This window comes from Phascolarctos cinereus, unplaced genomic scaffold, assembly GCF_003287225.1.
Source record: "Phascolarctos cinereus isolate Bilbo 61053 unplaced genomic scaffold, phaCin_HiC Scaffold_726;HRSCAF=1367, whole genome shotgun sequence".
Lineage (NCBI taxonomy): Eukaryota > Metazoa > Chordata > Mammalia > Diprotodontia > Phascolarctidae > Phascolarctos > Phascolarctos cinereus.
The window spans coordinates 33257189-33284374 of NW_027556098.1; the positions used below are offsets into that span (position 1 = coordinate 33257189).

At 38.1% G+C, this 27186-nt stretch overlaps 1 protein-coding gene across 1 annotated transcript in view; it reads right to left on the reverse strand.

Annotated features, from left to right (window-relative positions):
- VWA3B (von Willebrand factor A domain containing 3B) overlaps window positions 1–27186 on the reverse strand; it is a 200534-nt gene that overhangs the window by 63315 nt on the left and 110033 nt on the right. Inside the window, 7 exon segments of the mRNA XM_078146122.1 lie at window positions 5955–6111; window positions 6242–6299; window positions 9733–9870; window positions 13146–13309; window positions 14751–14881; window positions 18014–18208; window positions 21577–21675. Of these exon segments, the coding sequence (XP_078002248.1) occupies window positions 5955–6111; window positions 6242–6299; window positions 9733–9870; window positions 13146–13309; window positions 14751–14881; window positions 18014–18208; window positions 21577–21675 (942 nt within the window).

The following is a 27186-nucleotide window of genomic DNA, read 5'->3' on the forward strand; positions in this document are numbered from 1 at the left end:
AGCATCTCGATACAGGTTATAGATGTGTAGTCATACAAAACATTTCCATAGTAGTCCTGTTGTGAAAAACTAAGTATATTTCCCTTCATCCTATCCTACCCCCCATTTATTCTATTCTCTCTTTTGACCCTGTTCCTCCTCAGAAGTGCTTGCTTTTGATTATCCCCTCTCCCAATCTGCCATCCCCTCTATCAACCCCCTGCTCTCTTGTCCCCTTTCCCCCTTATTTTCCTGTAGAGTAAGATAGATTTCCATACCCCATCGTATATGTTATTACCTCCTTAAGCCAAATACTATGAGGATAAAATTCACTCATTCCCTCTCACCTTCCCCCATTTCCCCTCCACTGTAAAAGCCTTTTCTTGTCTGTTTCATGTGAGATAATGTACCCCATTCTACCTCTCCCTTTCTCCTTCTCCCAGTATAATCCTTTCTCACCCCTTGATTTTATTTTAGTATTCTTTAAAAATGATGATTTTGAGGCACTGCAAGATCTTTCTGGATCAAAGAAGGATAATAAACGATGCCAGGTTGAGATTGTAGTGATGTACATTTCATCTTATTCTACTTTCATAGATCTGTGATCTTATTCTTCTAGTACTTCCTCCAGGATTTTATTCTAATTTTGATTTTTTAAAAAAAATCTGATTGTCTAGGAGCTCAAATCCATAGAACACTCTAAAGCTTATTTACCTTGTAACTATAACCTGGCTTCTGGCCCCATCATGCTCCTGGACTTGCTTTAAATTCTAAAGACTGCTGAGAGGGGACCTTCTTCAGATGAAATGATTCCCTCTCTCTTTGATTGATCTGAAGTCTTAACTTGTTCCAAGCTCAAGAGTTCATTTACTCTTGTATATTTCCAGGCATATTCCAATCCATAGAACTTCTCCAATTTCTATTTCCTATTCTGCATGAATAAATGGGTTTATTCACTGTTCACTATTTGTGATGGTCTTTTGTATAACTAGTATTTGATGAGTATAAGCCATCCTCCATTTTAAGAGCAATCAGAGAAGTAACTTTTATTCTGAGCCTTTCATACCCTCAGACCAGAGATATTTGAGGGTGGAACATAAATATAATTCTAGTCTGATGCCACTATTGGGGCCTGGGTTGAGATTGCCCAACTGTCCCTAAACTTACCTGATCTTCCCCAAAGTAGTATGCTGGCAGGGCAAGCTTAATCCCTGGCTCTCTTCCTACTCTCCAGAGAGACATGCCATACCTTAGCTCATATCCATCCACCTTCAAGCCTCATCTATACAGAGTATCCTAAAAGTCTTATTGTAGTTTTAAGCTTCACTTGACCTCCTGATGTCCTGGGTAACTCCCTAAGATTAAGTTGTACAATGGTTACACATCTGCATTGATAGGAATTTCCTCATCAGAAGCTCTAAGAGCTTAAAACTGTGCTAAGATTTTTGGGACACCCTATATATATTTAGACAACCCCTACAAAATCCTACATGTGGGCATCTATCCTACACAATAGTGCTGGAGCCCAGTAAAGTATTCTTATCCCCATTTTAAAGATGAGAAAAATGAAACAGGAAAGGTTAAGTGACTTTTCCACTGTCACACAATTAATTAGTGGCAGGTCAGGCATTTGAACTCAAGCCTCTTTGCTGCTGTTCCAAATGTTCTTTCTACTATAGCAAGCATAAGATCCATTATATTTCATTAATCATAATATCTTTCTCCCCCAAATGCAGCATAAGTAGTGAATAGGAAGCCTGCCTGAGTCATGAAGACCTAGGTTCAAGTCTTTCCTCTGACACATACTAGCTGGCCTAGTCACTTAACCTTCCCATGATCTAGACAACTCCCTAATACTAAATTGTAGAACAGTTACAGATTTCTGTTGGTAGGAATTTCCTCATCAAAAGCTTCCTTATTCCACTGAACTCCTAGATCCAACTCTTCCCTGGGAAGAAAAAAATATTTCCCTAACTATTCTGGACAAGTGAGGAGTACCAGTATATAAGTACTATAATTAGGTTCAAATTTGCTTAATATGTATTTATATTAACTATCAATGTGTGTATTTAATATGTATAAAAATATTAAATAGCAAGGACATGTGGAAAACCTATTTGAAAAATCAATACAGTGCACATGAAGTAACCTAGATACTCTTAAAGATGAAAATTAAAATGCATACTGAAACATGAATGTGGACAGCAATGACATAATTATTTTATTTTATGAACAATTATTTTCATACAGTTCTGCCCCAATGTCAGGGTCGGGGATGGATTATCTATTAATAAGAACTGCTTAAAGTTTCCCTTAACCTTAATCACATACCCCCACCCCCCACCTCATTTTACTTTGAGTTCTAATGTTGTTGTTTTAAAGTCACTTTTAAAAACTTTTTAAAAAATCTGATTAATGCCTTTGTTTTCATGTCATCTTAATTTTCGAATATATTCCTTCCCTACTCTGTCCCCAAAGAGAGACATCCCTTGTATGAATAAAAAAGAAAGACAAAAGAGAAAGAAACACCCAGCAGTTCCATAAAACTACCCAAAACATCAGCACTGGCTGTCAGTCTATTCAGTGTTCCACATCCATCCTTTCCCACCGACTTCTGCAACGAAGGGAGGGAGGAGCATTTTCTCATCTTAATGAAGTCACTTTTATGGGTACGTCTATGGAGAGGATATAGCAGATAAATTTTAGGTGCCATTAAAGTCCACTGGTTTCACAGAAATGATACCAAATGTGTTTTCCTCCAAATAAAACTGCTGAAGAATCTTAATGAAATAAACTCATGGAGCATGAGGAGTCTTTATAGGCCTTCCTAAAGGACACAAAATGGTTTCTTGTCTATCTCAAGTATTTTTGGGAAAAAGCCAAGTTCAGTGGATAAGGAAATAAATTCCTGCCTATGGGGGTCATATTTTTTTGGAGGTCAACAGGATGGCGCTACCACAGGGCCACTACCAGAGGAAGGAGGGGAGGCTGCCACAGAAGCAAAGAGGCTGAAGGGCAGGTAGGGGACAATCCGCCATGATGGAACTCCAGTGCTAATCCACAGATGGTCTAGTGACTAGAAGGAGCAAAGTGTAGAGTCTAGAGCAAGGTTGAGAGTCAGAGAAGCTGAGTTCAAGTCTCCATTCTTGGACACATCATTTCACCTATTTGGGGCTCATCTTCCTTCAACTGTAAAATGGGGAAGTTGGCTTAGATGATTTCTGACATTCTTTACACTCTACATCTAGGACCTAAGCTCCAGGATCCTCAGACATTTTAGTCAGCATTATAAATATTCCTCCAAACACGCTGTGCAACAGACTACAGGATAATTTCACGTATTTCTTCCACATACATACAATCTGAGTGGTTGTAAAGCAATGTAGATGACAGCTTTTGACAATATCTATTATATTTTACTTCTTCTACAGCTTGTGAACCCTGATATGTTTTCAGTCTAATTCATTAGCTATGGCAAAGGTAGAATAGATGAATAAATACATGCACTTTTGAAAAACAAGGCAGGCAAGCACTTTGAAGGACAAGATCAGAATATAAAGTAGCCAGAGAAAATTAAGAATGAAGGATATAATAAGACCAAACCCAATCAACTAACAGACATTAAGTACTTACTATGGGCCAGGCACTGTGCTAAGCACTGGAATACGATGGAAAAGGTCTCTGCTTTTTATTCCTTACATCATATTCTGGTGGGAGAAATAATATGAGCCTCATGCTGTTCAGTCATTTTCAGTTCTGTACAAATCTTCATGACCCCATTTGGGATTTTCTTGACAAAGATACTGGGGTAGTTTGCCATTTCCTTCTCCAGCTCATTTTACAGATGAGGAAACTGAGGCAAACAGAGTTAAGTGACTTGCCCAGGGTCACACAGCTTAGTAAGTGTCCAAGGACAGATTTGAACTCAGGAAGATGAGTCTTCCAGATTCCAACTCTGGCACTCTATCACTGTGCTACCTAGCTGCCCTACATAGGAGCATTAATAGATATGTAGGGTACACAATGAGAATAAAATACAAGGTAGCCTCAGAGCATTAGGCATTAGCATCAGAAGGAACCAGGAAAGGCTTGCTATAGAAGGTGGTGCTTGAAATGAGTCTTAAAGAAAGCCAGGGATTCTAAGAGTCAGAAGGGAGGAGGAAGACTATTCCAAGGATCAGGGACAGCCCAGGGCAAAGGCGTATGGACAAAACACAGAACATCATGCATGAAGAAAGGGAGGGTGGAGGGAGGGGGAGAAAAAAATTTGAACTGAAAAGCTTATGTAAATGATTGCTGATAAATCAAAATAAATTAATAAAAAAAATAAGAAAAAAGAAATCACTGATGACTTTGGAAAGGACAATTTCTGTTGAAAGATGAGGTCAGAAGCCAGTTTGCAGAGAGTTTAAAAGAAAGTGAGAGGAGAGAAAGCAGAGACACCAAGCATAGATGGCTTTTTCAAAGAGTTTAGCTGAAAAGGTGAGGGGAGAAAGAGGACAACAGCTAGAAGGGATAGCAGCATCTGGTGAGGGTTTTTCATGATGTGGGATATGGGCATATTTGTAGGTAGTCAAGAAACCAATAAATAAGGAGAGATTTGAGAGTGAGAGAAGAAGAAGAAGAAGAAGAAGAAGAAGAAGAAGAAGAAGAAGAAGAAGAAGAAGAAGAAGAAGAAGAAGAAGAAGAAGAATAGTGGAGACAGTACACTAGAGGACATGGAAGGGAATGGGATAAAAGGGTACATATAGAGAGGTTAGCTTTGGCGAGGGAAAGGCCTACATCTTCATCAGAGATTAGGATAAAAGAGGAGATCATGTTCCATGATGGGGCAGAGGAGTGTGAAATGGGAAAAAAGGAAAAAGATGGAGTTCATTGACAATGGCCTCTATTTCTTTTTTCATGAAGTATAAGCACAGATCCTCAGCTGGGAGGATAGGGGAACAGGGTCACATGGGAGGCCTAAGGAGAGAAAAGAAGGTCTGGAACAGCTTCTACAATGGCTACCCAAGGAGGAAAACAGACACAGACATGAAAACTGAATATGATTCAGCAATGCAGTAATAACATCAAAAAAGCATGAGCAACCATAAGGCAATCTCCTTACACTGGGCCCTGGGCAAACCTCAACATTATTCCAAGTCAATGATATATCATGGGCACAATGACTACAGAAACTTAGAGAGGTGGCAAAAAGATAATTTTAAAATTGCAAAAAACAAAACAAAACAAAACCCCCAAATCCCAATAACTATGAAGTAAGTTTAGAAGAACTGAGAGGTGTGAGTGTGTGTGTGTGTGTGTGTGTGTGTGTGTGTGTGTGTGTGTGTGTGTGATAATCTCATAATTGACAAGGCCAAGAAGGATTGGTCTCAGAGAGCTGCTCTCCATCTTCATGAGGGCAATAGAAGAAGAAGTAGAATTATCCTGGACCATCAAGCATTTTGATTAAAACAAAGATTTAATTTTCCTACAGTGAGTTACATCAAACATCCAGATGAGTTACTAAAAGAAGCAGTTAAAATTAATCTAGAGACCTTTTAAAAGTCAAAAATTCTCATCTCTTTAGGGTAAGAAAGCAAGCAAATGAATGAAATAACCTTCAAGGGTCCTTTCTAATTCCATGATGCTACGCAGAAAATTTGCATCTATAGTGAAATACCTGAATAGCTCCATACTACCACCCACTGGTAAATAGACAAGAAAAGCCTGTATCATGGAGGCCCATTTTACATTCCCCTCAGATTAAAAAAGACAAAAGCCATATTTATTAGCAATCTATTTTTCAGCAGCTGCCATCATGAATAAACATTTTCTAATGATGTAATATGTATTTTTTTGTAGAACACACTAAGAAATTTAAATGGACTATGTGGTGTATGCAGAGAAACAGCAAAACCCTCCTCTAGCAGTAACATTATCAGGGCTGTAGTTTATATAGTATAAGGCCTTGACAAGAACAGCGTGAGTTTTACCGAATCGTATACTTTAGAAACGACATGCTTGCCCAGAATCGGCACATATTTCGAGCAGTGTGGAATGGTCGTAGTGGATAAGGCATTCATTATGGTGAGTCACTTAGCAACCAAGCCATGGACCTTGAGCCAGGTTTCTGAAGACATATCTAGAGAACTAAGAACACAGATTTCTGTGAGGTGCAACGGAAGATGATGGAGGGGGAGGAGAGAAAAAAATTGTAATTCAGATTCAAAAAAAGATGGCAAAACAGCCTGGTATACCCTAGTGAAATTAAAATACTTACTCTTGGCTTGATTCTCTACTCCTCACTTCTGATATTTTTTCACCTATTAAATTCATTTCTGTGGAGAAAGAGTTGTAAATATACAAAGGAATCACCATATGTGGGTTTTATAACAAACTACATTGGCTTCATAATTATTTCTCTATCTGAGATGATTGGTGGTCAAGGACAAATGTTTTGTTTTGTTTTTAAAGTATTCTCAATGGTACATCTTGGTTGTATTGCTCAGTCAATTTTGATTGTTTTTTTTTTTTAATTTCTAAAGGCTTAGTATGTTCATCAAGAGTGTATTGCCTTGGTTTTGCTAGCAATTAGGCAAACGCTCTGAGCTAATCCTGAACTAGTCATAAAAACATAATATAGACTCAAGTGCTTTTGGATTTTATAGTTCAAGGCTCCTGAATGAAATAAATCACCAACCATTTTCTAATTCCTCCTACTCCTATTGCATCCACAACAAAGGAGCATAAGATCTCAAATAAGCTAGGACAGACATTTTAAGAAAATGCAATAAAGAAATCGGCTAAAACTGTTTTAGCTGTTATATAGTGCCATGATTACACATTTCAAAATCTTTTAGCCATATTTTATTATATTATGGTCCTTGTTCATAGTATTATAGATTTAGAGGCATCAGGTACTTTAGAGGCCACAGGGCTGAACCCCCTAATTTGACAGATGAAGGAACTGAGAGGACCAGAAATGTTTATGGAAGTTGTTCAAGGTCATACAGGTAGCTTTATGATAGCACAAGTATAGTAAAAAAAAAAAACTACCTGTCTACTCAAAAACCTCTTTGAATTCTGTTTAAATATTGTTGAAAATTATGCCCTGGAATTTGCTTGCATTTTTAGCTGAAAAGGACACGACTCTTTTAAAAGAAATTAGTCATTATCAGAAATCAAAGTGTAAAATTGCAGGTCAGTGGTTTATATGAAAATTTTAATCATTCTATGTAGATTACTAGTCAACTCAAACTCTACTTAGCAGTGATTAGAAAGCAGGGACTTTGAAATGACTCCATTAAGCTCTGATTTAGAAAACCTCATGAACCCTGAGGTATCCCTCTGATTGGAGGGCAGAGCAGGAAGTTCCTCCTAAAGCCTCCATTTAAAGAGAATGCCTAGGACCATCATTTTTTGTGCCAGGTACCTTCCTTTTGTGCCCCACCTCACACATGCCCTCTTTCAGCTTCTTTTTGCAAGTTATCTTCTCTTGTTAGATTGTAAATTTCTTGAGGGCAAGAAATGTCTTTGTTTTTTGTGTCTGTATCCCCAGCTTGGTACTGGCATATAGTAGCCACTTAATAAATCTCTATTAATTAACTGACTGAATAAATGGGAATCCCATCGAGGGAAATATCAATGCCTTTTCATAATCCAGGGCCTTGAACATAGTAGATACTCAAATCTTTCATTCATTTGTTCAGAATGACAATTACGTGGTTTCGTCCTGTTGGAGTAGAATGCACTGTGCTACCATGAAGTTTTGAAGGCAAAAAAAAAAAGGAGAGAGAGCAGAGAAATCTAGCAGGATAAACAGACTACTGGATAGCTGTGGTAGAAGAAAGCTATTGGCAGACAATAACAACTGTCTGCAAGTGATTTTCCTAAAAAAGTATTTGGAAGCCCTGAAGGACAGAAATCTTGTACCTATCCTGAAACAGTTTTGTTTCTGACTGTAATAGATTTAAGAGTGAATTGAAAGAAGTATTTTGTACATCCTGGAGAAATTAAAGTTACATTGGTAACAACTGGGCATTAGTGAATAAAGTGACTAATGGTAACTAGATATCTATAAAATTTTGCTCTAATTATATACTATTTTTAAATTTAATGATTAGTATTATTGGCTAATATACACAACTAGCTTTTTATTAAAGAGACTTTTTTAATTTTTAAAAGCAGATGGAGAAGCATACTAATTTCTCTCTCATTAAAAATAGCCAGACAACCCTGGCTATTCATACCCAAAAGACGTAACCAAAGCACTACTCACCTAATTGCAAGAAAAGTATGAACATATATGATTTAATGTCATGAATTGGTTCTGGAAATATATACAGAATTAAGTAAAGCATTATTATAGGATAGTTAATTAAGTAGGAACAAGGCAACGTCACAATTTTATAGCAACATTTTAGAACTTAGCAGTACGTTGATACTACTAGATACTACTAGAAAAACATTAATTGTACTAAAGTTACATATAGTTTGCTTGTATCCAAGACTTAAAGGGGTGCCCTTCTGTTGGGGAATGGCTAAGCAAGTTGTGGTTTATGAATGTAATGGAATATTCTTGCTCCATAAGAAATGATGAAAAGAACAATTTCAGAGAAGTCTAGGAAGACCTGTATGAGCTGATATAAGGTAGAATGAGCAGAACCTGGATAACTAGTTATACAACACTATAAAGAAAAACAACTTTAAAAGGCTTGACAATTCTAATCAATGCAATGATCAGTTACGATTCCCAAAGACTGATAATGTTTTCTACCTCTTGACATAAAGGTGATAGACACAAGTTGCAGAATGAGGCATATATTTTAAAAAATTTCCATCCTTCACTGTTCCCATTTTTTGTCAATTTGCAGGGTATGTGGTGAAATCTCAGAGTTGATTTAAATAATGCTTTCAGTGATTTAGAGCAGGGGTCAGCAAACTACAGCTGAAGGCCCAAATTCCTATTGCATGTCATTTACCTTTTTTAATGCAATAAAACTTGATTTTAAAATATCAAAACCATTCTTAGCTTCTGGGCAATGAGGTCCTTAGCTTACCAACCCCGGCATTAGAGCATTTTTCATATGGTCATTTAGAGTTTGCAATTCTTTTGAAAACTTCAATGATGGTTTTGTAAACCCAAACTGACAAAGAAAACAGGAATCATCAAAATGGAATTTTTTTTTAAACAATAAATATTCTGTGAACATGTTTTCCTCATTTTAAGCAAATCAATATCTTAAAAAGATAAACAAGTAATTAGTGATCTTTTCATTTACATTGTTGTAGTTACTGTATATATTATTTATTGGTCCTGTTTGTTTTGCTCTGTATCAGTTATGATGCCTCTGATGCTTACTCCCTATGTGACTTTCCCTAAGTTACTCCCTCTTTGGTCCTCCATTTCCTCAAGTATTAAATGAGAGAGTTTAGAAAAGGGATCTCAGAGACTTTATTCAGCTATAGATTCATGATCTTAACCAAGAGACTCAGCTAGGTGGCATACTAGAATAGAGCACCATACTTGGAGGTAGGAGGATCTGGGTTCAAATTCTGCCCCAGATCCTTACTAGCTACATGACAGTGGACAAGTCAATTAACCTTTCTGCCTCAGTTTCTTCATCTATATTTAAAAATGAGGAGATTGGATTTGATGGCCTCTAAGTTCCTTTACAGCACTAAACCCATGACCATACGATCTCTTAATATCATTCTTGTGTAAATCAGAGCACACCTGCATTTTCATCTAGCTCTCTTTTGCAAGCTGACCTTTACAACTGGGTGAACAGCTTTGTTTTCTGGAAGACCTCTTTTGTTCAGGAGGAAGGTGCTTTTTTGCAGTTGAGCTATCTTCACTGAGCTTCTTTTCGATAAAGGAATTCCTGAGCAGACTAGTTTTTGTTGGTTCTGTTGGAATTTGCAGAAAGAAGAGGTTTGGAAGATTGGCATGGAAGGGGTGGGGGAAGAAAAGACAATTTAGTCCAGTTTCTAAAACAACCTCTCTGGCAAGTACATAATGCCCCCACACCCTTTCTTAAGCTTTTCTTTGCATTTGGACAGACATATACACTGATTTCTTAACTCTATGGTGGCATACTAGAATAGAGCACCATACTCACTATGGTGCAGTATCATCAAATTTAAATAGCTGCTCCGGGGGTTTCTAGTCTCTTTCTCTGTCTTCTACTCTAGGGCCTAATAATACATGCAGATCCATACTCTAATTACAAGCAACCCAAATCCTTGAAAGCATTTGTGTGCACTGAAAGAGAAAACGTGCAAAGCTAGAGAAGACCCGGAAAATCAAATCTTAGATAGTATTTACCATTCACAAAACAACATGTTGACTTTTTAAATGGGGCAGCTAGGTGGTGCAGGGGTTAAAATGCTGAGCCTGGAGTGAATTCAAATCCAGCCTCAGACACTTACTAGCTGTGTGATCCTGAGCAAGGCAGTTAACCCTGTTTGTCTCAGTTTCCTCATCTGTAAAATGAGCTGAAGAATGAAATGGCAAACCACTCCAGTATCTTTGCCGAGAAAACCCCAAAATGGGGTCACAAAGTCAGACACAACCGAAATGACTCAATAATAAATAAACAGTTTGATGGCATAGAGGAAAAATGCATTTAAAAGGTTTAACTGAATTTTCCCCTCATGAACCAGCCAGGTAATATCGAGGATCTTACTAACATGTGCATTTCCTTAAAAAGTAAGGCCAAAGTCACCCTCTAACTAACCTCTGCCTGTTTCACACATTGATCATGCCCAGGCAATCTCAATTTTGACTGCTTGGAGACATGGGAAGCCTTGGGAGGAGGACTTGGGGAGGACTTAGTTAACTACCAGTGCTCTCCTCTATTGGCCTAATGCTCTGATTTATATTGTTTGCTTTTCCTATGTTGACCCTCATTCCAATTTGTGACCAACCTGTTTTGGATTCTGATTTTAGTTTTGTTGACTCCTCATTGCCTTAGTTTCACATTGGCTGTTTTGGGGATCCTTATATTGATTCCATACTCATGATTGACAGGTCTGTCTCATGATCCATTTCCTATTCTTGGCTTTTATTTTTTTATTTTTCTTACTTTTTAGGCAATTGGGGTTAAGTGACTTGCCCAGGGTCACACAGATAGTAAGCGTCAAGTGTTTTGGTCTGAAGCCACATTTGAACTCAGGTCCTCCTGACTTCAGGGCTGGTGCTCTATCTACTGTGCCACCTGGCTGCCCCTCTATTCTTGGCTTTTAGCTCTCATGACCAATAAGTAGACTTTGTGGAGCACCTCAAGTCTCAGTTACTGAGATTACACATCAATTTAGGTACCCATCCTGGTTCCCTCAAAGAAGACATAACCAGTAGTACCTGATGAGGCTAATAAGAATATGCAGGAAAAGTGAAAATATTCCACTCTTAGACCTCCACCAGTGTCATTTCATTTCAAGGGACAGGGCAGGAACCAGTCAGTCATTCGAGTCTCTTAAGGGGGATAGGAACAAGGAGACAGACCTAAAAATACTTCTACGAACACGAGATTTCAGATCCCACCAATCCCACAAATTCTTTTTTCTTTTCTACTGAAGTTGCTAATGAAACAAAAATGGCTAAATCAATGGGGCCTCTTTTAAATCCAGTTTTTAATTGTCATATGAACCCCAGGTCCCATGTATATTTCAGATAAGTGTTTTGTGTAGCTATAAAAACTTAAAGAAAAGCAACAAGAATAGCTAACATTTCTATAGTACTTCAAGATGTGCAAAGTGCTTTACAAATATTATCTCATTTTATCCTCACAACAACTCTGGAAGGTATCCCCATTTAACAGATGAGGGAACTGAGGAAGATGACTTGCCCAGGGTCACACAGCTAGTAAGTATTTAAGGCCAGATTTGAATTCAGGTCTTCCTGAGTGTAGGCCCAGAGCTCTATTACTGAGCTACCTAGCTACTTCTATAATTGGCAATTAATAATAATAATAATAATAATAATAAATGGGTTTTGCCTGTATAAATTGGCAAAAATTATAAACAAACCTTAAACTTATCCACATCAAGAGTAATAGGCATAAATGTTCTGGGTTTTGCATAGGAAGACAACATTCCTGGGGGCATTTTTTTAAAGTGGGAGGATGGATTTGCCTTGATCCACTCATGAACCTGTAGAACTTTAGAACTAGAAGGGGTACTCCTGGGTTGGTTGCCCGTATTCCCACTGATACCTACTGAGGTTGGGCCTGGTCATGCCATCTGCAAAGTTAACTGGTCTATGTGAGAGATGAAGCTACAGTCTGGCTCCATTAGCATGGCTCTGACTTCAAATCACTGCCTGTACAGAAGCTGAGGAACTTACCCAAAAACAAAGTGAACAACAGCACCTGTATCAGGGATGGAATTCAAATCTTTACTTCTACCCCTTACCCTGTGCCCAGTCTCCATATATCAACACCAATTCTCTTGCACAGAGAGACAGAAATAACTACAAATACATCTCAGGATTGTCTAACTCAAACACTAAAATGTAGGTTATGGCAGTATTAAAATCTAAGACGGGATAGTATGAATGAGATGGTAGCCTCTTTTCCAATGGGGATTTAATTTTAGCCCCAACTATCACCCAAAATGGAAGGATGAATCACATGAAAATTCAACCCATCTAAGTCACCAGTACTTAGGATCAAATTTAAATCTTCAACTTTTAAAGCCCTTCATAACCTACCCAAGACCACCTTTCCAGTGTTCCTACACCTTACATCTCTCCTCTTTGATGCAGTGACACCAGCTTCCTTCCTGTTCCTCACATAACAACACTCCTCCCAACTTCTCGACATTTTCACCAGCCATCTCCCATGCCTGGAACACAATCTCTCTTCATCTCCACCCCCTGGCTTCCCTGAAGTCTCACCTCCTAACATCCTACGTTTTGTAAGAAGCCTTTTCTCCTCCTCCATAATTCTGGTGCCTTCATTCTGTGATCCTCTCCACTATCTGTCTTGTCTGTAGTACATTTTGTCTTTTTGAATGATATCTTGTCTTGTCATCTTGTCTTTCCCATTAGACCATAAGTTAGCCCTTTGAGACCAGCATTTTGTGTTGTTGGTTTTTTGCCTTTTCTTGCATCCGTAGCACTTAGCACAGTGCCTAGCACTCAGTAGGTACTCAATAAATGCTACTTGACTGATTGACAGTACCTGCAAATGGTGCTTTCTTCTTCAAACGAGTCTGAGGTGGGCTTCCACAAGGACTAAAGAAACCAGTCTCAGCTGGGGATACCATTCTAAGTGTAGGCTTCTGTAAAGGTATGTCTGTTGTACTTTCTGTTCTTGAAACCACTGCATAGGTGGGTTTTTTATACCTGGGGATTTTTTAGAAAGGGAAAATAGCAAAGAGAGAACACAAGATATTTCTACGAAGAATGCACAAATATATCATTAGAAAATCAAGGCAAAAATGCTACATTTAAAAATTCAACTACTTTCTATTTCAACACATGAATAATATACAAATAGTCAAATTTCAGTATAACTGATTTTCAGGGATGCTTTCCAAATCTTCATTTATTCAATGAAAAATAAAAACAAAACTCCAACACGCAGAAACTGCAAACCCAATTCTCCAACCTGTGGTTCCCCAGAAGACAGGAGGGATCCCCAGAAGATACAAAGAGTGCCAGTGTCACCAAACATGACAAACACATCATGGAGCCCCCAAGTGAGAAAAAGGATAAAGTTGGGGAAATGGGATCATTAGTCCCAGGATAGATTTATGCAACTGCAGCTATTGCCCTCCTGCTTAGATAGTTCTACTGTTCGTGGACCTGATCTAGCCAGCAGCCCTAGAAGGTATGCACTCTCTCTAGAACTGCCATTTTTCTGCCTGAAGTCAAGACTTGGAAAGAGGTGCCCACACACTGTTGCATTTAAGTTATGCAACAATGACCCTTACCTCCTGCTATGTTTTTTCCTCTTTCAGATAGATTTGTCATGCATTTTGTAGTACAGTTATCTGGTTTGGTGACTTAGCTTCCTATGAGGTGTACACTCCATGAGGACAAGGACTAGATCTTAGCTAAATTGTAACTAACATAGCATTCTGCACGTAGTAAATGGTTGATAAAAATGTTGAATGATGAATATTTTATATACAGAAGGAAAGAGTCAGAATGAACTTCACTAGCGATATTTAAATGGAGACATTATGGGAGTGCTATGGAAATACCATCAGATATATCATCCTGAATTGTTGTTCAGTTATTTTCAATTGTGTCCAACTCTTCATGACCCCATTTGGGGTTTTCTTGGAAAACTCCATGACAATTCTCTTTCCTTTCTCATTGATGTCAGTACCTGCCTCACAGTTTCCTACTGTGCCTAAACTCTCACCTTCCTCTTGGCAACATCAAAACGCTGTTGGTGCTCACTCAAATACCTTAAATGACAGCAGTCACAAGCTGTGGAAATATTGAGTACTTTGTAGATATCTCAGGTCTTGTACTTCCTGAAACACCTTGAATGTCATTCTGAGCTAATGTAGTGACTTGTAACTTTGTCTCTAAAATAAGCTTGTTTGAGCTCATTGAAATGGAATTCTGTTTAAAATTAGATTATAAATATTCTTTATCTAGCTTCTCAAAACTAATCTTCAGGAAACCTTAATTCAAGGCTCCTTTTGCAGAAATCAATCATGGAAAATACGTTAAAAAGGAAAAACAATGTCACAGGAAACTTAACAACATATTTCGGAAGACTTGAAGACATTATGAAAAACATATGTCATATGAGATATAGAATAATTACTCAGTTTCTTCAGCTTTCTCTGCATTATGCCACCAGTCCAACAGCATGGATTCAGTGTAAAGGTTTTGCACTCTCTCAAGGTCATTTTGTCCCATTTCAATTTCACTTAGTAAAAGGTTCAATTGTTTATTCTGCCAAAATGAGAAGCAGACACATATACTATTCAGAAAATATTGCTGATCCACATTTTACAACAACATTTCTTAGAGCTTGTAATCTGGTTCAGGAAAAGAAAAAAACAAGACTTCATTTATTTTTTCCATTTTAGTTCCCCAAAAGTCCAGTCAGGTGGTCATCTTTCAATTAAAGTCAAGTTAGCCAAGTCAACAAACATTTTTTTCAAGAAATATCCCCTCTACATGCTCCATTTATTTGTCTATTAATTAATTAATTTTAATATTAACTCTTAAAAATTTCTGATTTCCAAATTCGCTCTCTCTCTCCCAGGCCCCTCCCTTATCCATCGAGAAGGTAAGCAGTATAATATCAATTATACATGTGGAGTCACATAAAACATGTTTCCACATTAGCCATCAAAAAGCATTTATTAAGTATTACGTGTTGGGACTTGTGTTAAGCGTTGGATTAGCAAAACTAGTCCCTGCCCTTGAAATCTAAGGGCGGAGGGGAGGTGGCTGCCGTTAAATCATGTCAGTGCTGTCTGACTCTTTGGGACTCCATTTAAGGTTTTCTTGGCAAAGGTACTGGAGCTCTTTGTCATTTCCTTCTCCAGCTCATCTTACAGATGAGATAAGTGAGGCAAAGAGGGTTAAATGACTTGCCCAGCCCAGGGTTACATGGCTGCTAAGTGTCTGAGGTGAAATTTGAACTCAGGTAGATGAGTCTTCCTGACTGCCGATGCAGCACTCTATCTACTGCATCACCTAGCTGCTCCAATGAGGAAGGCAGAGGAGGGAGAGATAATAGTACAACTTTGTACAAACAAGATGTATAAGAGATACTTTCCTTTCCAATTACCTTTGGATAAATTCATGGTTGTAAAATGCAGGGGAAAGCATTTAACCAACATAGAGAGTATCCCAAAAGTCAGTGCAATTTTAAGGTTAAAATCATACTAAGATTTTTGGGACACGTATAGTTCAAAATTTTTCCTCCTATTTAGGCATATTCTATATAAATCCATTTCCAAACATAGGATGTCTGGTAAATAATATTATAAGGGAATTAATTTCAATAAGAACATAAATCTAGAGTTGGAAGGGACCTAGGAGGTCATCTAATCCAATAACCTCATTTTACAAACAAAGAAATTGAGGTTCAAAATGTTAAGTGACTTGTCCAAGGTCACACAGGTAATAAATATCAGAGGAAAGATTTGAACCTATATCCTGTGGCTGCAGAACAATGTCTCTGGGGATCAGACACATTGAACTGATGGCTTTTCTATAAACATGTCTTTTGTGAGGGCAACGTTCTAAGGCATGTGCCCAAACAAGATAATTCACAAAGCAAATTACTTAAATATTGCTTTGTTAATAACTGCACAAATTCCATAATAAGTAAAGTAATGGGACATCTCCATAGAAGAAGGGAATGGAGCTATAATAAAAAAAACTTCCAGTTTTGACTGCTAGATTTTTTTACTTGCCTAATATATGCGGAAGAAAGACAATTGAACTATAGATAATTGAACTATAACTTCCACCAAGACCAGAATTAGTCAAAACCATGAAGCAAATCTGTCTTTGGTCCGTTCCTCTACTCTGTAGTGTACATCACCCAAAGAACTGCTCAATCCATTTATGTGGCTTCTTGGCTAACCAAACCCTCCCCAACTGTGATTTCTAACTCTGTCCTATGTTCTCCTTCATCAAATATTAAATGATTTCATTTGGAAAAAAAAAAAGAGTGTCTTCTTCATCAAATGTTCTCTCCTATCACATCTCCTACAAAAATTATTACTCCCTGTTTGGCTGATCTTAGCTAAACATTAGGAGGAAAGCAATCTGATTAAACTAATTCACACAAAATACAAAAGACTGACAAATGCTGCTCTAATCCCATGTATTTTGTATCAGAGGATATTTGCTAATTCAAACTAATCTCGAATCACTGCAATTTCAATCCATTCCATTAGTGGAATAACATCATGAAGATGTTAGCGGCTTGGAATAGGGGTATGATATAATAACATGTCATCTCCCACCCAAACAGTAAGTCTCACTTGTTGAGGTCATTCCAAGAACCTGAGGAAGCAGTTTTCTCTTGCTAGCAGGGTTGGACATTGTCAAATCAAAACTGAGCATTCCTTTAATGGGGTTTGACTAATGATCTCTGAGTGCAGATGAAAGCATATGGGTTTTTTTTTCACTTTTTAATCTTCCTTCCTTCCTTCCATCCTTACTTTCTTTTTCTTTCTTTCCTTCATGCTTTCTTTTTTGCAACATGGCTAATATGGCTAACGTGGCTAATATGTTTTGTATGACTTTATATGTATAATGAGTATTGTTTTTCTTGCCTTCTCAGTGGGTGGGAGAGGAGTGGAAGAAGAGAGAAATTGTGGAAATATTGAAAGTAAAAATTTTTAAAAATAATAATAAAGTGGTTTGAAGCACTCTCTCCCACACAAAGGTTTAGATGTACAAGATGCAGTTTTGCCTTCTCCTTCTGGTGGGGAGCTAATTCTAGCAAGGGGAAACCAGACATGAAGTAAAAGGAATGATAACAGGCCCTCATAATCCCTGGGAATGTCCTTACTGACATTTACATAATCTCAGGATTATAGATTTATAGTAGGGAGAGACTTTAGATGTCAATTCTCTCATTTTACTGATAAGAAAACTCATGCGGGGTTCAAAGAGATGTCCAAAGTCTAAAAATCATACAAACAGTATATATGCAGAAAGATTTGAACTCAGGTCTTCTTGACTCCCAGCTCAGCACCCTTCCTACCATGCTACCTCGCAAGGGCCTAAGTAAGACATACAAATACAACTTTTGCTGCCATTTTGTGTCTCTTGTCTCTCCTCTCTGGGAGGCAGAAAAGCAAGCAGCAGCTCTCATTCTCTTTTCCTCTGGCCAGGCCAGGGGTCATATCATCTCTGGGGCAATAAGAGGATAAGCCACCAGTTTGGGAACAAAGCAATATATAAACGATACACTCTGACAGTAACCAAACCAATAGAATCAACCACGCCCAGGTTGGTAGGTGGCATTTTGTTGTAGGATTTTGTGGTTGTTATTCTAATAAGATGAAAATCATGGTTCACTAAACCAAAGGAACACCTCCTTCCCTGTCAGACAGACTCTCTTATTATGTAAACACTTGGCTCCAAAGGATCCGGGGAACCAAAATGAAAGTAATGGAATTCTCCTCCAGTCCTCAGGGAGAGCTCCTTCAAAAATTCGTTGGCATCTTCATCATGGCAGTTGAAGGAGATTGTATGAATAGGGATTTTCTTTCGATGTTGGATTTGACAAAAAATCTTTTCTACAGGCTATTGTTGGTTATTTTTAAAGGACAGAAAGGGGTGGGTGAAGGGTAATTGGAAGAGGAAGAAAAAGGGTGGGGGAAGAGAGAAAGAGAGAAAGAGAAAGAAAAAAGTGGGGAAAAGAAGAGAATAATTCTTTAGTATACATGCCACTGTGACACCAGCAATTTTCATTTTGTAAGTTCATGACTAAACCATAGATGTGTTGCTTTCATTTTAAAGTCAGTGATTTGAGTGTGGTCGTTATGCACGTAACAGTCAACAATTGATATGATTTATGAGTTTAAAGAATCAACTGGACTTATAGTTCCCTGTACTTCAAAAAAATGGGTTTAACTCTGATGGTGATGATCTGTACCCAGAGTAGGTGGCAGCAAGCGCAAAGGTTATAAACTAAACGCTTAAGGGAAACTAATCAATCAATAAGCATTTATTTAGGAGCTTATTCTGTGCGAAGTATTGGGCTTTCCAGCACTGTGCTAACTATTGGAGATACAAAGATAAAAGGCAAATAGTCACTGTCCTCAAGGAGATTACATTCTAATGGAACCAATTCTATGCTTGTTGAAGCCAAGGAATGTGGAGACCTATCTTAGCATTCATGCAGTCTTCGAATGGCATACTAATGCCTCCCCCTAAAGATTAATGAGGTCATGCCAGAGCCATCTCCAGTCATCCTGATTTATATCTGGTCACTGGATCCAAATGGCTCTGGAGGAGAAAGTGAGGCTGGTGACTTTGCACAGCCCTCCTTCCCTTAAACCCAATTCACTTGCAAGTCAGGGCATCACCTTCCTAATGTCATGGTCCTCTTCAAGAATGAAAGACAAACGACAATAACAACAATGAGGTCATGAGAGAGCTGGGAAAGAAGAATGAAATGAGTGTCCCTATCTTATTCCCATTCCTATAGTGATAAAGAAAGGACCTGATTCTCTTAGACCCAAATAAATTTACAGAGGATTTTTGTTGTCAAGAATTTTTCCCAAAGTTTAGGGAATGAAACTCAGTGCACTGTATTTAAACCTTGTGTTAGTCCATTACAACAATCGCCGATCCTCGGTCACTCCCACCATCTGCTTTCTGGCAGCCAAGCCAGAGACAAACTAACAAACCTGCCAAAGGGATCAATTCAATTTAACTCAACACATGGCATAATTCATATTTATGTAGCACTTTAAAGGTTCATTGAGCTGTTTTTTAATAACCACTTTGTGAAGAATGTAATGCAAATAATAATAATCCCATTTTGAGGATGAGACTCAATGAAGTTAAAAACTTGCCAACAATTATACATCTATAGTCAGAGCCTGGACTCAGATCTGGGTCTTTTGTCTCCAAGACCTCAAGAGGCCCAAAGGTCCTTTTGTGGCCTGCCACACAGAGAGAGGCTCAAACCAGATAAAAATATAATTGGGAAATATTTAACAAAATAAATAAAAATACAATAAAACACAAATAACACTAAATTTTAAAACTAAGTCAAACTCAAGTAGAAATGGAGTCACTAACCATACATGAAGATCTCTGTCAGCTATATATTGACTCAGAAAACCACTTCTTAATATTATCTATTTCTATTGTATTTTTATTTTGTTAAATATTTCCCAATTGCATTTTAATCTAGTTCGAGCTGCACTGGGAGGGTTTTTTTTGGCCTTAATATATTGCCATCCATGTGTTTGACATCTATGACTTATACTACAGCATTCTATGTACAAGGTTCTATGCTATGCTAGGCACTGAAGGATAAAAAGTGACTAAGACATAGTCTTTGCCTTTAAGAAGCTTTCAGTTTGGTAGCCAACTACAAATTCATTCTATCTGACTTGAAGTGGCCCTACACTCCGACTCAGAATCTCCTTCTTGACTCTCTTTTAATCAATCAAGAAGAATCTAAGTGCCTATTACAGGTCAGGCACTATGCTCAGTGTTGAAGATACAAATAAAAAGAACGAAACACTCCCATACTAGAGAGTGTGCTTTCTAATAAGGGAGATGAAAAGTACATCTGTAAGTACATGCAGCAAAATAAAAACTGAATAAATGGGGGAGAAGTACTAAATAATTAAATACAAGGTGGTTTTGGAGAGAGGACAGTAGCAGTCGGGAATATTAGAAGAGGCTGGGGAGGAACAGTAATGTCTGATGGGGCTGGAAAGCTTGGTTGGGGCCAGGTTGTGAATACCTTTAAAAGCTAAATAGAGGAGTTAATACATTATCCTAGAAATAACAGGAAACCATTGCAGTTGATTGAGTAAAGGATGATAAATACACATTTAAGGAAAATTGCTTCAGGAGCAGTGTGTAAGATGGTGCAAGACTTGAAAATAAGGGTGATCAATTAAGAGGCTGTTGCAATAATGTGGGTGAGAGGGATGAAGGCATGAACTTAGGTGCTGGCTGTGTGAATGGAAAGGAGGGGTTAGATGAGACCGATGTGGAGGCAGAAGCAGAATGATTTGGCATCTATTACATTTTTGGCAGCAGGTTTTCCAAACATTTTTCATCCATAAATCCCAAATCTGCCTTCCTTACTTCCAACAAATGACCTAATCTAATTTACTAAGAAGATGGAGTCAATCTAACACAATCCTTGAACTTATCTCTTTTCTACTTCGGAAAGGATTTTTGTGGGCTGACTTCAAAAACTAACCTCTATACTACATTATTTCATATGAAAATACATTCTATGCTTCAACTTTTGATTTCAGTAACACATCTCCCATGACTTGGAGGGGCAGGGAATTCATGAGGTGAGAAGGGAACCCAACCAGAACAGGCATGGTCACTGGTTGGAAACTCATGAGTGAGTGGCTACCTGTATTATTCTATTAAATGGTTTTTAGAGAAAGAAGCTGTTCAGTTCCATTCAATCTAACCTTCAGTAGCAACCTTCAGTAATGACATCCTAACCAATGATAGGATAGAGATGTGAGTGGGGGAAAGAGGGAAGAAAATGATAAGGTCCTAAAAGATACTATTAGCACCAGTTCTAAACATATACATAAGTATGCCCCTGACTGGCTCTTTCCCTTACTGTATTTTCATCAGATCTTTTCCAGCCAGAAATCAAATTCCAATATCTTGTTCCATGGGCTACAACACGTAATTTCACAAGCAAGGCATCTTCTCTTTTTCTTGGAGCATTATTTGTATTTATAGTTGTGTATAACTTTAAAGAGTCAGTAATTCTTCTTGCATCCATTTTATTCCCAGTGTCTTTAGATGGAAAAGCTGGCTTCCAACCAAAAAAGAAAGTGTGGGAACTCTCTCAATAGTTTTTTAGCTAGTGGGCTTAGCTCATCCACAAAGTGCCATTTCAAATATTTCCTGCTGTTTCTTCCCTGTTCTCCCTGTGGATAAAATAATACCTGATCAGGCCTCCCATCTGTCAGAATATAGATTACTTTTGTTTCTTTATCAGCAAAAGCAGTTTTAAGGGCATCCATTGTATTGGTAGAACTTCCAACCTGGGGGTGGGAGGGAGGGGGGAGAGGATTAAAAAGAAAGACAACACTGAAATATTACTAAACAGAGATAAATTTCTCTAATTTTTACTTTAAACATCCAATTAATTGCCAAATTGCAGTTCTTTCCATGGGCTTCCATCTATCTCTAAAATCACTGACTTGGTGCAGAGTCTGATCATTTACTAGGATTTACAACAATATCCTTCTCATTCAATACCCCACTTTCAATATCATCACTCTAACTAACCTGCTAAAATCATTTTGGTCAATAAACATGGATTAAGTGTTTACTATGTGCCAGGCACTAGAGATAAGAAGACAAAAATGAAAAAGTCCCTGCCCTCAAAGAACATACATCCTATAGGGAACCCCCCTCCCTAATACAAACACACATGTATTCAAATATAAACAAAGTATGTATAAAACAAATAAAATGTAATTTTGAGGGGGGAGTGCTACCAGCTGGGTGAAATAGGGGAAAACCAAATGTATGGGGTACCACTTGAGCTGGACTTTGAAGGAAATTAGAAATTCTAGGAGAAAGGGAGAAAGTGGAAGGAAGGAAGGAAGGAAGGAAGGAAGGAAGGAAGGAAGGAAGGAAGGAAGGAAGGAAGGAAAGAAGGAAGGAAGATGACATGTATTAAGTACCTATTATGTGCCAGGCACTATGATCTTACAAATATTATCTCATTTTATTCTCACAAAAATCCTGTGAAGTAGGTACTGTTATTATCCCCATTTTCAGTTGAGGAAACTGAGGGAGAGATTAAATGACTTGCCCAGTCACATACTGCTAGTAAGTGTCTGAGGCCACATTTGAACTCAGGTCTTCCTGACTCCAGGGCTGCCATTCTATCTCCTGAACCACCCAGCTACCCAGGATTGGAGTACCTAGATGAGAGATGAAGTGTCACATAGGAAGGAAAGCAAGATGTCAAGTTGAATGGATTGTAGAGTATATGAAGAGGAAAGATAGAGCTGGATTATAAAGGGCTTTAAGTGGTCAACAGAGGTATTAGTATTTGACCGTAGAAGTAACAAAAAACTACTAGAATTTATTTAGTAGAGGAATCACTTGGGGCAGTTAGGTGGCACAGTGGATAGAGTACTAGGCCTGGAATAAGGAAGACTCATCATCCTAAGTTCAAATCTGGCCTTAGACATTTACTAGTTGTGGGACTCTGGGCAAGTCACTTCACTGTGTTTGCTTCAGTTTCCTCCTCTGTAAAATGAGAAGGAAACGGCAAACCACTTTGCCAAGAAAACCCCAAATAGGATCACGAAGAGTTGAAAACAATTAAATGAAATCTGGGAAACAATTTTTACAGTCAGTGTGTCCGATAAAGGCCTCATTTCTCAAATATATAAAGAACTGAGTCAAATTTATAAGAATGCAGGTGATCACCCAATTGATAAATGGTCAAAGGATAGGAACAGGCAATTTTCAGATGAAGAAATAAAAGTCATCTATAGTCATATGAAAAAATGCTCTAAATCACTATTGGCTAGAGAAATGTGAATTAAAACAACTCTGAGATACCACTTCACACCTATTAGATTGGCTAATCTGATAGAAAAGAAAAATGATAAATGTTGGAGTGGATGTGGGAAAATTGGGACACTAATGCACTGTTAGTACAGTTGTGAACTGATCCAACCATTCTGTAGAGCAACTTGGAACTAGGTCCAAAGGACAATCAAACTGTGCATACCCATTGATTCAACAATACTATTACTAGGTCTGTATCCCAAAGAGATTTTTTAAATGGAGGAAAAGGACCTATTTGTACAAAAATATTTATAGCTTTTTGTAGTGGTAAAGAATTGGAAGTTGAATGGATACCCACCAATTGGGGAATGAATAAACAAGTTGTGGTGCATGATTATGATAGAATACTATTGTGCTATAAGAATTGATGAATTGCATAAGAAAATATTTTAACATGCAAAATTTTTATTAATTAATTTAGTTTTAGTTTTCAACATTCATTCCACAAGATTTTGAGTTCCAAATTTTCTCCCTATCTCTCCCCTCCCCCACCCCAAGATGGTGTGCATTCTAAATACCCCTTCCCCTAATCTGTCCTCCCTTCTATCAACCCCTCCTTTTCTCGATATATCCCCTTCCCCTTCTATTTTCCTGTAGGGCAGGATAGATTTCTATAGCCCATTGCTTATATATCTTATTTCCCAGTTCCATGTAAAAACAATTTTTAACATTTGTTTTCAAAACTTAGGGCTCCAAATTCTTGCCCTTCCTCCCTCCCCACCCACCCTCATTGACAAGAAAAGCAATTCAATATAGGTTATATAAGTGTAATTATGCAAAACATTTCCATAATAGTCATGTTATGAAAAACTATCTATATTTCCCTCCATCCTATCTCCCCAACCTGTTTATTTTATTCTCTCCTTTGACCCTATCCCTCCTCAAGAGTTTTTGCTTCTGATTACCTCCTCACCCAATCTGCCCTCCCTTCTATCATCCCCATCTCTCTTAACCCCCTACCCCCTATTTTCCTGTAGGGTAAGATATATTTCCATAGCCAATTAAGTGTGTATGTTATTCCCTCCTTAAGCCAAATATGATGAGAGTAAGGTTTACTCATTCCCTCTCACCTCCCCCCTCTTCCCCTCCACTGTAAAAGCTTTTCCTTCCCTCTTTTATGTGAAATAATTTACCCCATTCTCCTTCTCCCTTTCTCCTTCTCCCAGTATAATCCTCTCTCACCCCTTAATTTTATTTTTTAGATATCATCCCTCCATCTTCAACTCATCCTGTGCCCTCTGTTCATATATATATATGCGTGTGTGTGTGTGTATGTATGTATGTATATTCCTTCCAACTACTCTAGTACTGAGAGAGGTTGCATGAGTTACAAATATCATCTTTCCATGTAGGAATGTAAACAATTCAACTATAATAAGTCCCTTATGATTTCTCTTTTCTGTTTACCTTTTCTTGGTTCTCTTGAGTCTTGTATGTGAAAGTCAAATTTTCTATTCAGCTCTGATCTTTTCATCAAGAATGCTTGAAAGTTCTCTATTTCTATTTCATTGAATGTCTATCTTTTCCCCTGAAGGATTATACTCACTTTTGCTGGGTAGGTGATTCTTGGTTTTTATCCTAGCTCCTTTGACCTCTGGAATATCATATTCCAAGCCCTCCAATCACTTTATGTAGAAGCTGCTAAATCTTGTGTTATCCTGATTATGTTTCCACAATACTTGAATTGTTTCTTTCTGGCTGCTTGCAATATTTTTTCCTTGACCTGGGAACTCTGGAATTTGGCTATAATATTCCTAGGAGTTTTCCTTTGGGGATCTCTTTCAGGAAGTGATCAGCGGATTCTTTCAATTTCTATTTTACATCAAGGCAGTTTTCCTTGACAATTTCTTCAAAGATGATGTCTAGGCTCTTTTTTTGAACATCGTTTTCAGGTAGTCCAATAATTTTTAAATTCTCTCTCTTAGATTTATTTTCCAGGTCAGTTGTTTTTCCAATGAGATATTTCATATTGTCTTCTATTTTTTTCATTCTTTTGGTTTTGTTTTATAATTTCTTGATTTCTCATAAAGTCATTAGCTTCCATTTGCTCCATCCTAATTTTTAAGGAATTTTTTCTTCAGTGAGCTTTTGGACCTCCTTTTCCACTTGGCCATTTCTGCTTTTTAAGGCCTTCTTCTCCTCATTGGCTTTTTGGACCTCTTTGCCATTTGGGTTAGGCTATTTTTTAAGGTATTATTTTCTTCAGTATTATTTTGATCTCCTTTAGCAAACTGTTGACTCGTTTTTCATGATTTTCTTGCATCACTCTCATTTCTCTTCCCAGTTTTTCCTCTACTTCTCTTGTTTCTCAAACTCCTTTTTGAGCTCTTCCATGGCCTGGGGCTGATTCTTATTTTTCTTGGAGGCTTTGGATGTAGGAGCTTTGACTTTGTTGTCTTCTTCTGGTTGTATGTTTTGATCTTCTTTGTTACCAAAGAAAGATTCTATAGTCTGACTTTGTTTATTCATGATCCCAGCCAATTACTTGAGTTTTAAACTCTTTGTTAAAGTAGGGGTCTGCTTTCAGTATGGAGAATGTACTGTCCCAAGCTTCAGGGGTTTTATGCAGCAGTTTTCAGAGATACTTCTAGGGACCTGTGAATTTTCAGTTCTTCCAAGGTGGTGTGATAAGGGGTGAGGTGTTTACTCCTTTCCTGGCCTGGGCTCTGGTCTATGAGTGACCACAAGCACTCTTTTCAGCCTTGGAACTGTGAGGAGGATTTGCTCTCCATCTAGAAGCTCCACCACACCAGCACTCCTTCTCACCCCAGGATCACCACCCAGAACTGTGACCTAGATCCAAGCACAGGCAAAGCAAGAGAATCCTGCTTTAGCACCAGCAAAGAGATCCCTGCAATCCCCCTCTGATCAGCAGCTTGATCCCCCCACCATCTGTGGCCCGAGAGCTCCGGAGGTAACCACTGTTGCTACGGCTGCTGCCTGGAGGTTGTGCTAGGAGCAAGGCTGGACCACACTCCTCTCTCACCCAGGTCCGACAGACCTTCCCCACTGATCTTCTAAGTTGTCTTTGTCATTTGTGTGTTGAGAAGTCTGGAAACTGCCACAGCTTCCTGTAATTCCGTCCCCTGAGGCCTGTTCCAGGTTTCCTCTGGCCCCGTCTTTACTCGCGTGGCCCATGCTGAACTGAGCTCCTCTCCCAACCTGGCACATTAGACCTTTCCTATCAATTATCCAGGTTTTCTTGGGCTGGAAATATGTTTCACTCTGTCTTTTTGTGGGTTCTGCTGCTCTAGAATTTGTTTAGAGTCATTTTTTTACAGGTATTTGGAGGGGTTTGGGGGAAAGCTCAAGCAAGTCACTGATTTTACTCCTCCATCTTGGCTCTACTCAATCATGCAAATCTTTTATATACTATGATGCAAACTGTAGCAACTTGCATGTCCAATAGATGTTCTTGAGTTTTTAAGGATGCTTTTAAAAGTTTCAACTCAATGTACTGTACTTTTTATAAGTTTATATGAGGACCTTCTTGTAGGTAATGGTACAGAAGCTGAGTGAAGGGTGAGTAATACATTAATCCAGAATATTATTTTTCCCTGCATGCCCTGTCCTAATCATTTTGACCTAAAAAGCTGACATGATGGCTTGAGTCAAAGCCTCACCTTCATTACCCAATTGGTAAGAACACTTAATTACCTGATGATTTGCAAAAATTTGATTGAGATTATATTTTTAATGCAAATGAAGAAACAAATAAAGGAATAGAGGAAGGGGGGAAATGTCATTTGTGGGGAAAGCCCACAAAATCCAATACCCCAATTCAAATAGTGTATTATATGGCCATTTAAAAACACCCATTAACTTTGTATAAAGAAAGTTCTCTTGGCCCAAATAAAGTTACTTTTCAGACATAAAAAAATGACAAACTGACTGATCTCAGAAAAACCTGGAAAGACTTACTAATGCAAAGTGAAGTAGGCAGACCAGGAGAACATTGTACA